This window comes from Xiphophorus hellerii, chromosome 24 (genome assembly GCF_003331165.1).
Source record: "Xiphophorus hellerii strain 12219 chromosome 24, Xiphophorus_hellerii-4.1, whole genome shotgun sequence".
Classification (NCBI taxonomy): domain Eukaryota; kingdom Metazoa; phylum Chordata; class Actinopteri; order Cyprinodontiformes; family Poeciliidae; genus Xiphophorus; species Xiphophorus hellerii.
Window position 1 is genome coordinate 2042054 of NC_045695.1, and position 17259 is coordinate 2059312.

The following is a 17259-nucleotide window of genomic DNA, read 5'->3' on the forward strand; positions in this document are numbered from 1 at the left end:
ACTAAAATGCCTTTTTGTATGTATTTTTTATGATCACTTAAAAAAAATAATGACTGCTTCTTTTATCAGCTGAAACAACTTTTCAGAGCAGAGGCAACTTTTCCTGCAGAATTAGAGGAAAGTCACCAGACTGTGTTTTGTAATTAGATTTTCCACTCAAAGAGAAGTCATCTGAGAGTCTTTTTTTTAAGTTGTCATGTGCTGGGAAGCTTCTTTTCTTTGTCACATTATCAGATCAACAGAAAAATCAGAAGTAGAAGATATACTGGAGTTATCCCACGGCAGGGATCGATTGCCCGACAGCATTTTGTGCTGTTGTGAACTTTGAGCAAAACTGGGAACAAGATAATTCAAAGTGTATCTCTTTAAATCAATTCTGCTCAGACTTCTTGTTGTCAATGCGCTGCATTCATGAAATAGCAAAAAGAAAGTTACTCAATCAAAACATTTATCTGGTTTCATAAAGAAAGAAAACGAACACACAAAAAAAAAAAACACAGGAAACATTTGTAATTTTCAGAAATATATTCTATAGATGATGTCAGAGATGAAATGTCTAAAGCGTAGGTCCCAAAGAAAGAGAACATTTTTCATCAATAGAGACAAACAAACAAAAAATAACTTTTTTTTTCTCATCAATTTACATGTAAACCAAGATTTGCTCTTGAGCCACAGTGGTTTATATATATATATATATATGTCTCTATATATATAAATATATATAGAACTGGCCGAGGTGGGTGTGACAATCAAATGGTGATGCCCTTGGTTTTCCCAAACTGCCTTCCAGACAACATCCGTCATTTGCAAAAATAAAAACGAAAAATAAAAAACCCTTTGAAACGAGAGCGTTCTTTGGGAGTCTCTTCTTGGAGTTGTGAATGTTGCGGAGGTTTGGCAGAGCACGTCTCTCTAAAACGCAGTCCGTAAGTGCTGAATCGTGTGAAAAATATCAAATGCTTCTCAGCGTCAAAGTCTTTGTAAATCGTTCAGCCGGCGGAGGCTGGAGATAGGCCTCCCTCGCCCGGGAGGTTTCATCTTAAAAGTCCCTCCAGTGTTCTTCTGTTGTGCAAATACAATTTTCTTTCTTTTTTTTCTTTTCTTTTCATTACATAGACAAGCAGGCATGCTGACTCACAAACCATGCAAAGAGTTAAAGTTGGTGCGAGCAGACAGCAAAAAACGACGACGAAAAAATTGGGTTACTTAGGTTTCTACAAAAAAATAAAATAAAATAAAATAAAAATACTTAAGAGAAGTCAAATTAAACAGGTAACAAGTGGAATGTATTGTCAGGCTCGAAAAACATCAAATCAACTTCGAATCTTACAAGTTTATAAAATTATATCAGCTTAAACATGATGGGCGTCTTTAAATTACAGCTGAAACCGGATTTGTTTAAACTGTCTGAAAACCCATTTTTCCCTCATCGTTTGACATTAAATCAACCTAAACCTTTCTTGTTTTACGTCACATGGGAGTAGCATTTTTAAATAACAAGCTAAATGCCAGACATAATCAAATATTTTGTTTTATTTTCTCAAAATTGAGATGCTTGCACACGAGTCGGGTTCAAGCTTTGGATGCAATTGGAGGAAACACTTCAAAAATCCTTGAGTGACCTCAACAAGTCGACCAAATATCAGGATATGGACCTTACCAAGCTCCGCCCACAACTGACCCACGTGACCGCAAGTCTCACAAACAAAGCCTCGCGCCCGTCGTTTCTATGTAAACATGACTGGATTAGTGCATCATTTCTACCGGATTTTCACAATATATCAGCTACTACATGGACAGAGGAACTAACAAGTTCATGTCATCATCTGGGAGCAGGTTACTGGTTTCTCAGTCACAAGCTGGTTGCAAACCTGAGGCCAGCAGGGGTCAGTCAGTTATGGTTAATCTGAAATTTGGTTTGATGACGTCAATATGAGAAGCTACAGACTGATAGGAGGAACCAAAGAGCTCTGTAAAGGTAAAGGCAAATCTTCTGAAGTTGGGATATAATTAATTTAATTTCACATAATTACCACGGTAGAAGCCATTTATTTGTTAAAATTTTATGAAATGTATTTGTTCTATTTGATGTTTGTTGTGAATGACGTAAACTCACAAAGGAACGAGGTAATTAGTCCAACAAACTACAGCGGCTGTAATGAGCCACAGCAAAGGGAAACAAAGGTAAAATAACCTGAACAGGTGATCAACTCAACTCCGTGACCACGTAGAATGGGCATCAGCCAATGAAAAGTGGCCCCTTTGGTAAGGTCCATTTTTGTTCATTTCAGAATTCAGACTAATAAAGTCAGTGTTATTATTCAGGCATTTAGCAAATGTAAGTAATTTAAAACATAATAATTAGTCGGATTTAATGCCCAAAGGTGAGAAAAAAACGGCAACGTTTCCTTTTTTTTTATCCAGCGTACGTAAACGTCTGGTTAAAGCTGCAGCAAGTCGGTTTCTCCTTCTTTGCCGTTTTGTGCCGCGGGGAGCTACGTAAAAACGGCCTCGAAACGTCTGCGCAGACGGCGCGGTCACAGTCAAAAGGTGAACGTCGTCCGTGCGCGGGAGGAGGATGAACTGATGAGGCAACGAAGTGATGAAACGAGTCAAAAGTCAACTGCAATGCCGTGCCGTGATTCGCCGGAGGGCCGCTTGAAAAACAGTGCAGTCGATGACGAGTTAAATACGCTGTTTATACACCGTACTAAGATTTTTTTGCTCACAATATCATAGCTGTCATTAGGTAAGAGTACATTTATAAAGTTTCCATATACAAATCTCCTATAAACAGTACATGTTATAAATACATAGTTGATGAAAATGCTGAAAAAGGCTTCGGGAGCCGTAGAAAGAAAGAAAGAAAGAAAGGAAGTGTTGCTCCTCATTTTCCATAAATACAAGAAAGAATAAACAACAATAGCACTAAAAGTACATGAACGCAGAACTATATCAATCCAGAAAAAAAATGGATGAAAACAAAACACGACGAAACCTATGCATGAAAAAAAAACAAGACGTTAGAAAAATAATCTTGCAGGTTAAAAAAAAAAACGGACTCGCTGAACCGAACACGTTTCTGATATCATAAGATCGACCACATCGATGCGGAAACTCAAACACGTAGATACAAACCGACAATACTTGGATTACGATCAAAATATATTCAGTTAAATTTACACGACTGGTGTGAAGCTCACATTAAGGTAGTTGCCACCCTTTCGATCAGCACGCGTAAAGAAATGCTCACCTGATCCGAGGCGGATTAAATCAGTAAACGTTGGACCGGGTATTGGGAGCTTTGCCGCCCCCCTCTATGGTACCATGTTGGCCTGCCAGAGCTCCGAAAGGCACCGCTTTACATGATGCAATACTTTAAAAACAGACAAAAGACCATAAGGAACCAACAAGAGTGCTTTGATTTGCCAAATAACTTCTGGAAAAGCTTATTTCAGACTTATTTTGGGAGAATTTTTCATGTTAACTATTTTTTTGCTGTGTGGGCAGGTGCCCAGGGCGGCAAAAGAAGGGGAGTGGAGCACCAAATGTAAAAAAAAATAAAGCAAGAAATTAAAAAGTTTTGTATTGCTTTTGTTCATTGTTTCATGGTTACAAACATCAAAATTATCTTTAATTGTTGTAAGAATGCAACCAGATTTATGATGACATTCACTTAATCGGCAACTGATATCATTTGCCTGTGTGATTTAAGACTAATAAAATTTTTTTTTAAAACTCCAGATATTTTTTTTTTTCCCTAACTGGAATCATAATGCATACCATAGAGGGTTAAAGGGCCAATACGTGAAATGTTGTGTGTCGACTCGCCCTTTCCATGTAAGAGAACGGTAAAAATGCAAACTCATGCTTTGGCTTCTTTTTTTTTTTTCCTTGCTCGCCTTTCTCTTTTGGGCAACATTCGTTAAAATCTGCTTAAAATGCATGCTCTGCAAATTGTTCTGCAAAAAGCGTTGACTCTTAAAGGGAGGCTACATCAAAGGCTAAACTGCTGTGAGAGTTCGCGACCCGATTCCTTTTCTCAGTGTTTGCACCGTTGTCTAAAGAAGCTGGCAACTACCTTTTACAAAGCGGTTTCTTTCTCTCTCTCTCTCTCTTTAAACTTTTTTACAGAAAAATAGATCCATCAAAAAAGTAAAGTAACTCTTCAAGAGAGGCCGTCGGAGACATAAATGTCGTCTCCGTCACTTTCTAAGTAAACATGCTGAAAGATTGTTAGCTTTTTTTTTTTTTTCGTCATTCCTCCCTCCTTCCCCCGTCTGCTTTCTCGCACCAATTCCTCGGTGGGAGAAACGGTTAAACTTAAGGCAATCTTTTTCCTGAACAATCCTGAAAACAGGCGGACCCCCCACCCCCCTCTCCAAGGCACTCCTCTGACTCATCAACCTTCGACGGTGGGCTGCTCCAGCGAGGCGACCGTCTCAGCCGTCGAAATCTTTTGCGAAAGCCTTTCTCGAACGACGGCGAAACGGGAATCCACAGTGAGTGCGGCACTTTAAAAAAAAAAAAAAGTCCTCCCAGATGCCGCGGCGTTCCCCTTGTTTAGTGGGGAATGAAGTTAAGAGAAAAAACAAACACCCTCACTACCCCCACAACCCTCCCCACACCCCTCCCGAGCTGCTCCAGGACGTCCGCGAACGTCCGCTGTCCTTGCTTTCTCGACTGAATGCGGTCAGAGAGGGCAGCTGCGCAAAGCACCGGGTGTGACAGCACACCTTTCCTTTCTGCGACAAGATCCGATCTCGATCGGCTGCCGTGATCGCACAGTCGGCCGCTGTGGGCTGACGCCAAGGTGCGAAGACTGACAGAAAAAACAATGAGTGTCTCTAAACGAGTGCCGCTAAGCAACGCCGTTAAGTTTTGTTATTTTTTTTCCCCCATTTCAGTTCAGTCCTCTGTCTTCTGATTGGCTCCCTACGCTGAGGCTGAGCACGCCCCTCTCCCCCTCCCTCGTTTTAGACCGAGGGATCGCCAATCAAGGTGACTGACGTAGTGAGTGGGGTCGAGGGCGACTAAATGAAGGCGTCAGCCGAGGCTCTTCTCCGGAGAGGTCAATGGCAAAACTGCAACGCCCTGACGCCTGCCTCAGTTACAGCGGAGCCTCTTCCTCCATGGGCTCCTCCTCAGCCCTGCTGGGAGAGAAAAAAGTCAGAAACTACGCTCATATGCAGATGATCTCACGTTCTTCATCAAATTCATCCACTGACCAAGATACAGAGTTTAAATGTGTGTGAAGTCAGAAAATGTGCTTCTATGCAGATGATCTCATGCTCTTCATGAAATTCATACACTGGATAAGATGTAGAATTTAAACAAAGATGAGAAGGACAGTAACTTCAGAAGGCGCTGTATGTTTAGATAATAAGACACAAATTCCACAAATGTCCAACTAAAAGCTATAAAAATAGCATTTTGTGATTTTCAAAGCTTATATTAAAAGGAATTTGTCTCCTAAGCTCTCTCAGGAAGCTGCACCTTTGATCCATTGTGTTGGTGTTGGCTACAGACAGAGACGCCATGGCGCTAACGGCCTCGGCCTCCTCCGAGTCGCCGCGCTTGGCCTCCAGCAGAGAGAGTCCCAGCCGCGATGAGTAACGATGCACCGAGCGCCAGTACTTACCTGAGATGGAAGGGAAGGACAGGACAAAATAAGAAAAAGTGGGGAACGTGTCCCGCGCATGTCCACTCTGGTGTACAGCTTGGTGAAAGTCAATGTGAAAACCAAAGAATAGTGCAGTTCTAGCAAATATACAGTCATAACACAGTTAAAAATATGAAAACCTTTCCCACTCTATAACCTGAATCTTCAAAGTCTTACAAACCACTTCCATATCTGCACTTTCTAATTCTCCACTCAGAGTGAGAACTCTGTCCATCAGCAGCAGAGAATCTTGTGTGTAATCCTCCGTGTTTTGCAGCTAGAGAACATCTGTGTGTTTCCCGTGGCGGCGCTGTGTGTGTGTATGTGTTTACGTGACCGAGGCCGAACTCACTGTGAGTCTCTATGACTTTCTCCAGAGAGCGCACTGCGTTGGGGTTGGGCCTCTGCTCCAGGACGGCCTTTGGAAGCGGATCTAGCTGCACGTGACAAAAACACACGCAACATGAAAACAGAGCATGGAAACATGAGGATGGAGCGGGTTTCCACCAGGGGTCAGTCTGGACAGGAAAAGCACAAGGGAAAACCAGGCTTCGTCCATTCCCAGCAAATTCCCGCTGTTCTGTTTACTCCTGAAATGCTGCTCCAGAAATAAATCAACACTGCACGTTCAGTAAAATATGAGTATTAGCTTTCCAGCTAGGAAGAAATATTTTTTAACGCATTCAGAATAGCGCAAAGTGGTCGAATTTTTCTATACAGGATTTGATTTTAGTTGATAGTTTTTCTCACTTTCTTTTCTAAAAAGAGAAATTAGAAATGACAGAAAGTGTTTTTTGAGACAGAGTGTTAGTGCCAGGCTGTGTTTAGTTATGTCATAGTTTTATTAGAATAAAGACTCAATTTTACTAGTGCCTCTTAAAATTATAAGAAAGTTGCTTTGATTTGAAAAAACCTAGAATTGTTCATTTTTTGTAGTAGTTTGACCCTTATGTTTCATCATAGAGTCGACCTGAATTCAAAGTCCAAATAAATAGAAGAAATAAAATAAGACGGCGTCTCTGGAAAGCATTGGAGAAAAAAACAGATCCAGATTTTCCATAAATCAACTATTCAAAAACCAAGAATGTAGTTAATCAATAAAACTGATCTAATGTCCAGCCCCAGTTCAGAATCAAAACTAGATGCTAAATTTTGGAACTTCTTACCTCTTGTCCAAGCAGGGCGGCCACGCAGGCCTCAGAGGCGTCACAGATCGCGGTGAGGTCGTGACCTCCCTCCAACGCCAGGACCACCCGGCCTCCAGCGAGGGTCATCAGCTGTCTGGTCAGATACCCAAAACCTGAGCGGCAGAACCTTTAGTCAAATATGCGCATATTGAGGGTTTCTGCAGGGTTCATTAACTTAAGTTAAGACTTTTTAAGAACATAATGAATGGAATTTAAGACCTGCATCTCCATCGAAATGTAGAGACTTTGTCCATCCAACTGGCAATAAAATTATGCTTACCATGACAGACAAAAAAAGCCAGCTAGCTGTGTATGTTAGCAGTGAGTTAGCGTTAGCTTCAACTGTCTCGAGTCAGAAAAATACTACATAGAATAGTTCTGTCAAGACATTCTGACATTTAAGGCCAACTTACCTTTTTTAAAATATATTTTAGACATTTTTAAACTTTATATTTACATACATTATTTTAAGACTCATTGAGGGTTTCCACACACCCTGATATTTATCAGTCACATGCCAAAAAAAAGAAATATTGGATGCGGCTGCACATTATCCTACTGGTGGGTGCAGCTGGTGTTTGAGATTAAAAAAAAGGACTCAAACAATCTTTTGCTCACATTTGGAGGTCAGGGTGTAGCCGCCCAGTGGTGGGGGGTGTCCCTCCACGGCGTCGAAGCCAGAGGAGACCAGCACGATGTCTGGAGCGAACTCGTCGGCTATCGGCATCACCACAGACCTGGGAGAAGGGCGGGGTTGAGGGCGGATTATCAAGCTGCACAGCTCACTCTTCAAGGTCAATAATCGAAACAGAAGCAGTGAAGAGGTATTGATTGAGTATGTTTCAGTTTGAGAAAATTTTGCTTCAAACATCCTGGAACACAGTTTAATGATAACAAAAAGAACCCAAAGCATAAAAATGAGTCAGATCTTCCTAAATGTTACCTGAAGGCAGTCAGGTACTCTGAGTCTCCCATGGGGGGGTCCAGGCCTCCGGTGAAGGCCACGTTGACGTTAAACCCCACCCCTGGACCGCTCCCCACCTGAACAGAGGAACCAAACAAAAAACGGTGACAACCTCCATTATTTTAACGTCTGATAACCACCAAAAGTATGTATTTTTTCTTACGTATTAAAATAATAAATTAATCTTAAGTAATAAAATGGACAAGTTTTGTCTGCACTGCACTGCACTGACTAATTAAGAAATGGTTCAGAATAAAACATTTAAGACTTAGTGGGATAATGATTCAAAACATTTGCCCAAATGTTCTGCAATTATGTAAAATATCAAACTGAGAAAACAGGAGAAGTTTCTAGTGATAAAAGTTAAAATTATTAATAGTTTAAAAAAATTTTCAGTCACTAGAAGAGGTTGAAAAACTCACCTCATCGGGTGCTCCACTTCCTGGAAAAAAGTTGCCGTCGTCGTAGCGATGGATAGACATGTAGAGGACATTAGGGTCGTCGTAGAAGGCCTGCTGGGTGCCGTTGCCATGGTGAACATCCTGACGTTAGAGAGATAAAGTGAGCTTGTTCAGTACCAAACTAGGACCAGGCTAAAACAAAAAGATGCGGTAGCTAAGGAGACGGACCCAGTCCACGATGAGGATCTTACTGACGCTGAGTCTCTGCTGCAGCAGTTTGGCCGCGATGGCCACCGAGTTGAAGTAGCAGAAGCCCCTGAAACGGCAGCAGAGGCAGCAACCGTCACAAATCCACACGCAAACGCACTTCAATGCTCCATTTTCAGGTTTACATGGCAACGTTTCGCCTTTTACACTTTACGTGCATATAAACCCAGCGGTTAGTGTCACTGTTCTCCCTGCTGCTGTTTGTGTCTGCGATAAATGAGCGCCTCTGGGAGGGGCGTGCGGTGACGGATGTGGCCTTACATGGGGGTGCTTTCCTCGGCGTGGTGTCCAGGAGGGCGAACCACCGCAAAACCGTTCTGGGAAGAAAGACGAAGGTTTGTTAACCACAGCAGAACTGATTGACACAAATAGATAAAAACCTGCTGCTGATGAATTCACATCCCTCATTCAGTCAAGCTCCAGCCACAACATTCTGGATATTTTATAGAATAGAATAGAATTAGAATTCAACTTTATTGTCATTGCACAAGTACACAAGTACAAGCAATTATAGGCTTTTATGTGCTGGATCAAAGTTTTTGGAAAGTTTTTCATGATATATATATATATATTAAAATGACACTTTTTGAGGAACATGGAGAACGCTCAGTGTGTCGGAAGAAGTAACTGGATCCCTGTAGTGAAACATGGTGGTGGCAGTCTCATGCTGAGGGGGATGCCTTTTGTTTTTCTGTTGATGGAAAGTAACATGGATGTAAAGTAATTTAATCCATCTTTTCCCAAATTCCCCTCTCTTTTTTTTAGGGGGAATTCCATTTTTTTTCTTTTCTATCCTATTCATTATCCCCCCATTCCCCAAAAATCAGGTAATTATGGCATGAATGAAAAAATTTAATTCAACAAATCAATAACTAGAGGTAAGCATTTGTTGTTATTCTGAGTCACAAATGAAACAACAGAACATTGGTGCTAAAAGGAGTTAAAAAGGTTTCCCTCTCATTATTTTTTAAAGAATTTAAACATTATTTGCAAAACTTTCCTCACTTCTACTGATTTATTTAAAAGTTCAAGAGTTAACATTTTATCTTGTTTTATCTCACTATCAAGATTGTTCCATGAACCGACACCTTCAATTGAAATGCGTCTTTCCATCTTCGCTGTTCTGAATCTGAATTTATTGAAAATCATGCTGTGGGCCGGGTAAGAACCATTTACCTTTAGCTCTCCGGTTGCCACCTTGAAGACCAGCTCCACGACGGAGCCGACGGCGAGCCGAGCCGCGCTGGACGAGTGGACCTCGTTCCAGATGGTGTCGCTGTCCACCTGAAACACCAGCAAGCACGTCAGACACGCCTGTGGGGAGGGGGAACTTACGGGAGATGAATTCGGCTGTGACTGACCCCCACTCCTCCGCACGGCAGCCGAACGAACATGGGCGTTATGGAACCTGTTGATCGGGGAGGGAATGTGGGATTAGCAGAAAACGGCAGCATTTTCTGGTTTTAATGGACAGAGTGAAACTCACAGTCGAGTTTCTGCCGGAGTGGGTTGGTTCCGTACAGCAGGACGTGGGCTTCAGAGTGGACCGTCTGCAGCTCCTCCAGAGCGGCCTTCCTCCCACGGATACACTAAGCAAACACACGCGGTCAGACGGAGAGGCGATCGCGATCCGACCATCTACTGGAGTCGGGTTCCAGGCTCACCTCACACTGAGCTCGGAGTCCGGTCTCCTGCAGCCGGGACCAGATGCTCTGGATGCGCCCGGCATGCTCCGGGTGGCTGTTGGTGTTTCCACACATGCACTGGTGCTTCTGCATCAGGGAGTCGTACACCAGGCCTGAGGAGACGCAAAGCTCTGCAGTCTGAATGTTGAGCACTTTCAAAGACTTTCCAAATCAACTTGAAATTCAGGCATTTTCCAGGAATTCAAGGATTTGGTCAGATGTGCTGACCTGTGGTGAAGCGAGGCTTGACGGGAGGATCCTGCGTGGGGACGCTGATGGGGAAGGACGACGCCGAGGCCGGAGACGACTGCGCCCTGGACAGGGGTCTGTGTCCAGGGAAGGACATGGACATGCCGGCAGCCTCCATGGACGCCTGGTAGTTCCTCAGCTGGTGGATCCGCTGCTGCTCCAACAGCAGAGCCTGCTGCTCACCCGGCAACGCAGAAGACAAGCAGACGTTAACAAGTTTTAATGTACTTACGCACCCAATTCATCTAAACAAGTTTAACTTCTTAATGTTAATCACACCAACTATTTTGACCTAAACGCCTCTCTCCCACGGACTGTTACCTAGTTCACAGCAGAGTTACGCTGTCTTGTACTGCGGACGGCAATGAACAGTCACAAATTTGAGTGAAAAGATGAGTGAGGTTTTCAGACTGGGTTGCTTAGCGGCAAATTTCACTTTAAAAACACACCAAATTCAAATCCCGTCCTCAGTTCCTTTGCTGCATGTCTTTCCTCCCTTCTCTCTGCCCACTTCCTGTTAGATTACTGCTAAATAAAGTCCACTAGAACCAGAAACGTCTTAAAAAATACCTCAATGGACGCTTGGATAAAATCGAGGTCATATGCAGCCTACTTATTGCAATGATAAATTATCATTCTTTTGAAGCACAACCTGCTTATACTTAAAATGTCTACAATATGTTTGAAACAAACTTTTATTTTTAATCGTTCTGAATATGAAAACTTACAAGACAGAAATGCTTAGTTTGAGACAATAAAAGATTTTCTTAAACATTTCACATTTCAAGCTTACAAAGTTCACCGTAGTGATGAGAAGTGTGAATAATCTGATCAATTTTTAAAAATAATTTTACCGTACTACTGTAATTACAACAAACCGCCAACAGATGGCGGCCAAAACAAATGATTTATCTCTGATGTTTTGTCACGTGGAGGATCCAAAGCGATATTTTGGATGTAAATTCATGCTGTACCTGTCTGAAGAGCAGCTCCTGCTCCCGCTCGCGGTGCTGCTGCAGTGCCTCCTCCTGCAGCTCTTGCAGCTCCTGCGGGTCCGGCGGCTCCTGCTTGATGGTGACCCCCGGTGGCAAGGCCCCGGTGTCCTGGTGCTCCCTCAGCTCCTCCTCCGTCTCCTCCGGGTGGCTCTGGTGCTGCCGCCCCACGGGCGACTCGCCAGGCTTCCCCATCATCTACGGAAAACGCAAAACAACAATAAAAAAAAAAATCGGTTTCATAATCCAACAAATCCCATCCAGCGTGAATCGAATTGATGAATCGTTTCCTTTCTCTGAAGCATTCTGCGTTTAACGAGCTTAATTTGGATTACGCAGTCAGCTCCTCTGAAGCCTCTCTGTTTCTAATTGGATGTGAGTGGCCTTGCTGACAGGACACCGGGGCGACATGTCTCGCTGATGAGAGGCATTCCACACTTGGAGTCGCGCCGCTCGTCATCGACTCATCCCGCTCCCCACTCCACCCGCCCGCTGATTCATTTTCCACCGACACGGACCACTCAAAGCCCCGATGGCTCTCGCCCAGCCAGGATGTGGGGTGTTAATGATATGGACCCTTGCAAGGAAGACAAAGTGGGAAGTTTCAAGCGTGGCCTGCAGGTGTGTGTGTGTGTTCCCAGAGCTACAAAGCCCTCGGGTTCCTGGGTTTTATGCCAAGGGGACAGCATTGACGTCAGAGCATTCATTCGTCCTCTGGGCTTCTGCCTGAGTCTCCTTTGCGTCCAAACAGACATCGACGTGTCCCCGACGAGAACCCTTTGTTCCACTTACTCAGAACCGGTTCAAACCCAGGTCCAGTCCCCGTTCGGAACAACCGCTGCCAGCTGTAGACGTTTTCTTTAGTTTCCTGTCTTTTAAATCTGTGTAAATCTATCTTTTTTGACCATAGAGTTAGTACAGAATTCCTTAACGTTGTTTCAACACTCCTTGACGACGGGCTTTTCTGCTTTTATCTTTACAAATAAAAATGTGAAAAATGCAAACAATTACCCGCTGATGCTGTTTATGAAGGGACGTCTATAGCAGGGCTGTCGAACGCGCTTTCATTTCAGGCCAAATTAAGATCCTAAATGTTCTTAAAGGGCCGGTTGTCCCTTTAAGGAACTTTCCGACTTGTTGACATGTGAACATTTTCGCTCAGACGTTACGGGTGTTCCCAGTTTTCTCTTTCCATAAGCATCCGCTTCACTCTGTTTCTACATGGGTAATGCAAGCCTGCTGTTCTTCACAGACCCCGTTATGAACTGTGATCACAGATCAGAAGAAATATTGCTCCAGACGGAAACGGTGCTCTGTGATGTTCAACGAGGAATGGCTTCAGTCTGGGCGCGCGACCAAAGCAGAGTTATGGAAGGATGATTTTTTATTATTATTATTATTATTTAAGTTTCTTGTAAATCTACTATGCAACAAAGGTATGTTTGGCAACAAAAGTTGATACTTGATATCCTGGATTTGTTTGCCTGTTATAGGTCAAAACAACAATAAAAACAGCAACAAAAAAAAAAGAATTAAAAGTACATCTGGTTTCAACTAAATAGAGAGATCTTAAAATAACTAGATCGATGCATATTTCATCTGGACTAAATGAAGGCAAATCCATATTTCCTTAACAACAGAGAAATGTTGAGGTACAAATAATCGGTGTGCTGGCGGCTTTTCCAGAGGTGCTTGTGTGGAAAGCCGCCGCTGGAGAGCCGGGAAGCATCTGCGAGGGAGGGAGAAGGAGCGGGGGAGGCGGAGGAGAGGAAATCCCTCGTTTCATCCGCACACCTCTCCTGGTCTCCACCGGCGAATCCTCAGCTCCGATAGGTAAGAGCCGTCAGGAGCGACCGACTGCTCACTTCCTCCCTGCCCATATGAGGCGCGGGCTTCCGCTCCGTTGCCATGGCAGCCAACAGTTAGCTCGAACCAACCACAGTCACAGAAACGTGAATGTGAGCGTTTGCAGATATAAACTGACACACACACACACACGGGTTTTGCTATACGTGTCGGCCCATACCTGCTTCCACCTACTCACAAACAGAAATACTACAGAGAAGGAGAAGAGGAGGACGCCGCATTGGTTGAGCTGCTGGCTGCTGCCTACGCAAAACTACAACACCCGGGCCCTCCGGAGCTGATAATTATCTGTTTATTTCGCTGCAGTGTCACGTCCAGGGGCTGCCACCGGACTCGCTTCCACCCATTCACTGAATATTTAAAACCCCGCTTTGAGGTCTTTTTTTAAAATACGTTCAAGATCGGCAGACGAAGCGGAGGGCCGATGAGGGGGGGAGGAGTGGTACCTTGTTGAGGTGGAGCTGCTGCTGCTGGAACTGCTGCTTGTGCTTCTCCAGGAACTGCTGGTGCTGCTGCTGCACCACTAGCTGCTGCAGGGCCAGGGCCTGAGCGTGGGCCTGGGCGGCGCTCCCCTGGGGCAGCGGCGCCGACTGTGTCCGCCCCAGGGGCCGGTGCTGCCGCTGCAGCTTGGCCATGGAGGCCGATGACATGGACATGCCGCTTACGCCTGGGGATGGATACATACACACACACAAACACGGTGGGATTTAGGGATTAGATGAACAGCACAATCTGATCTGAACTTCCTGGTGAGAAATGTTAAACTAGTAACACTGAAAGACTTTTATTGACGAAAAACGGATCGGATCTGTTCAGGAAAACAGTCTGGACGACAAAATCTGGGATTATGTCAGGATTCGTGAAGGGAAAAGTTAAATGTTTATACAGACTCGACTTCTGTTTGTAGTTTAAATATATAAAATACTTAAGGTAGGATGGAAGGAGGGAAAGAAAGATGGGAGCAACAACAATGAAGAGGAGTAGGAAGGAGGGAAGAAGGAAAGAGAATATAGAAATAATGATGGAAGGAAAGAAGAAAAGGAAGGAAGAAAGAAAGGAAGGACAACATTTTGGCTCTGGAAAATGGGTTAAAGTCTGTTTTTAGTTTTTCTAGATGAGGAAAATGCTTACATTACATTTTACTGTAACAGATGTGGAAAACGGTTTCCGGCTTTCCTGAGAGATAAATATTCAAATCAACCTGAACGCATCATTCTGTGGAGAAACACAATCATGGCAGCATCATGCTGTGGGGATCAGAGTTGACACATAAAACCAGAGACTGATTAATCATTTCATTTCGAGGCATCAGAGTAAACGTGTCTGAACCCCCGTACTCTTTGGTTCTCCTTGCACTGATTCCATCAACATAGATGATCTGCCGCCGCCGAACCGGAGGCGAGTGAGCAGATGCACGCGTGAACCCGAACCAGCAGAGCCATCTGTGCCGCCATACTGCAGCGGCTCCTCCAACGCGATCATCCGAGCCCAACGCCATCTCTAGGCGCGGGGGGGGAAGCTCTAAACCTTAATGGGGGCCGCTAAATGATGCGAGAAGTTTGACTACTGTGCAGATTTGTCCACCGCTGCATCACCAGGACGCAGAAACCCCGCCAACGCGCAGCTGCCGGAGAAGGGAGGAAAACAAGAAACGACAACGGTTTTCTGTCCTCCGATCTGTAATTTCTCACATCAGTGGTCTTCAACGTTTTTTGTTTTTTCTTTTTGCTTTTTTGTTAAAGAGCAGAAAACAGTCCTGCGTGCGTCTGCGTGTGCGTCACAGCTCTTTCAACACTAATGCCTGCCTGAAAATAGAAGCCATGTTTTTTTGTCTGTGAATGAGCTGATGGGAAAGGGTACACAATGCTCCCATGTCACACTCTCATAGCATACGCTGACATATGAAAGGAGCTCATTAGTTTGAGCAAATGAATGGACGTCTGTCAGCGAGAGGGGGTTACATCCCCTCTGAGTGCAAGAACGCCTCACTTTTTATTTTTAAATTTATTTTTTAATGGCTCGCTGCTTTCCTTCATGTTTTATTCAGTTAATGGCAATTTTTCCAGACTTAAATTGAGACATTTCCTCTAAATTCAAACATCCGGGATATTTGAATGCACACATTTACCAACAAGCCATGAAACAAGATGATGTTGCAGCTGACTTCCTGTTCTGCAGTGTGCTCGTTTCATGAAGAAATCAAATTGTGACTTTGAACACGAAAAACACAGAATGTAGTTTAGATAGAAACACATGTAAAAAGCACCTAAATTTTGATTTAAACCAGGTTTCCTGCATATTTCCAGACATTTCCGTTCATCTTACATAATACATAATAAGGAAGTTCACAATGGACTTGTGACAAATATTATTAGGGTGATTTGAAGGATGACAGACTTGAAGGATGCAAGGAAGGAAGAGGACGGATGGAACAAGATAAGGATGAACAGGGAAGAAAATTGGGAAAAAAAGGGGCGAGGACACAAGGAAGTCAGAACAGAGGTAAGGAAAGACTGAGCAAGGAAGTACAGAAGGAAGGCAGGAATAAAGACAGGACAAAAAGCAAAGGTAGTGAAACAGAAAGATGGACAGACACAACAAAGGAAGAAACGAAGGACTAAGGACAAATGTTCTTCCTCACAAGGACAAAGTGAGGAAGAACAAAATGAAGTAGGAAAGAAAGAACACTAAAAAACAAGAAGAGAGATAGGGTAAGATGGAATAAATGACAGAAGGAAGAAAGGAAACACAAATGAAAGGGTGGAAGGAGAAGTAAGAAACTAAGTAAGGAAGGACAAAATTAAAAAATGGAAGAAAAGGAAAAAGGATACAAGGAAAGTAAGAGAGCAAGGGTAGAGATAGAGAAAGATGATTGGATACAATTAAGGAAGAAAAACAGAAAGGAACGGAAGGAACGAACCAACTTTTAAACAACAGGAGAGATAATAAAGTCTGGAAATCCAAATATTTTTCCAAGTCCAGAGCTGGAAAGTTGTAAAATCAGATTCCTGAAAGCCTGCTTTAATGTGTTTCCCAAGTCTGGAAGACCTGCAAAACGTTCCATGTTTTCCAGGCTTTTTGACTCGGCCTCACCTGTCACCAGGGGGCTCTGAGCGGGACTCTGCTCCATCAGAACCATGTGTTGCAGCAGGGGGCTGTGAGCGCCATGGCCGCCGGACCCGCTATCTGCAAGGTAGGGGCTCAAATGGCCGCCGGACAGAAAGGGGGGGCTGAGGGAGAGGGCTGGTTGCAGGCCTGCATCCTGAGCGGAAGTCACCTGGAGGAGAGGGGGAGAAAAAAAAAAACAGATGCTAAACTGCAAAATAAACACGTTCATGGATGCAGAGTCAGATGGCTGTCTGATTTCCTCCTTACGTTGGAGGCGGCGGTGGCGGTGGCAGTGGCCGGCAGCCCCAGGGTGATGTTGGGGAGGGACGGTGAGGTGTAGAGAGACAGCTGGTTGATGGAGCCCTGATCGCCGCCGCCGCACAGCCGCTGGGCCAGAGACGCCTGGAAAACACATTTACCCAATCTGCATCACGGATATGGAGAAACATCCGGCGCACAACAGAAAACAGACACCATGATTCTGAATTACTACAAGGTCATTTTATTGATTAGCTGAAGCTTCCTTGGTGGCAGCCATCTTCTTTGACAAGCGTGTTTTACACCATCAGTTTATTTGCACCTGGAATTCAGGTCGACTCTACGACAGAATGTTAGAGCCAGGCTAAAAATATTTTTCTACTCCAAAATTAAAGTCATACAATAGAGTTCAAATATCACCAGAATATTCTTACAGTGCTGAAAAACTCAGTCAAACAAGAATAAAGTCATAATATTGGGAGAATAAATCAGTAATTTAAAAAAAAAAAAAAACTTTGAAAATCTTGTAAAGTTATACTTTGGCATCAGTTTTACAAATAAGGAAATTATATTTTAATACTCTTAAAGGTTTATCATGTAATTTTACAAAATACATATAT

General features: G+C 43.7%; 1 protein-coding gene across 3 annotated transcripts in view; it reads right to left on the reverse strand.

Annotated features, from left to right (window-relative positions):
* The window catches only part of LOC116716173 (histone deacetylase 4-like), a 72502-nt gene that overhangs the window by 8315 nt on the left and 46928 nt on the right, over window positions 1-17259 (reverse strand). Inside the window, exons 10-27 of one of the 3 annotated variants that reach the window (XM_032557056.1) lie at window positions 16649-16783; window positions 16367-16550; window positions 13720-13940; window positions 11390-11605; window positions 10395-10590; window positions 10146-10279; window positions 9968-10070; window positions 9843-9889; window positions 9658-9765; window positions 8743-8798; window positions 8443-8530; window positions 8236-8355; window positions 7793-7890; window positions 7468-7586; window positions 6829-6962; window positions 6015-6099; window positions 5497-5641; window positions 2683-5150 (exon numbers count right to left, since the gene is read on the reverse strand). In XM_032557056.1, coding sequence (XP_032412947.1) covers window positions 5111-5150; window positions 5497-5641; window positions 6015-6099; window positions 6829-6962; window positions 7468-7586; window positions 7793-7890; window positions 8236-8355; window positions 8443-8530; window positions 8743-8798; window positions 9658-9765; window positions 9843-9889; window positions 9968-10070; window positions 10146-10279; window positions 10395-10590; window positions 11390-11605; window positions 13720-13940; window positions 16367-16550; window positions 16649-16783 — 2229 coding nt within the window. In that variant the 3' untranslated portion in view covers window positions 2683-5110. Of the gene's footprint in view, window positions 1-2682; window positions 5154-5496; window positions 5642-6014; window positions 6100-6828; window positions 6963-7467; window positions 7587-7792; window positions 7891-8235; window positions 8356-8442; window positions 8531-8742; window positions 8799-9657; window positions 9766-9842; window positions 9890-9967; window positions 10071-10145; window positions 10280-10394; window positions 10591-11389; window positions 11606-13719; window positions 13941-16366; window positions 16551-16648; window positions 16784-17259 lie in introns of those variants that run through there. The other 2 variants (XM_032557055.1, XM_032557057.1) reach the window with 2 other exon arrangements.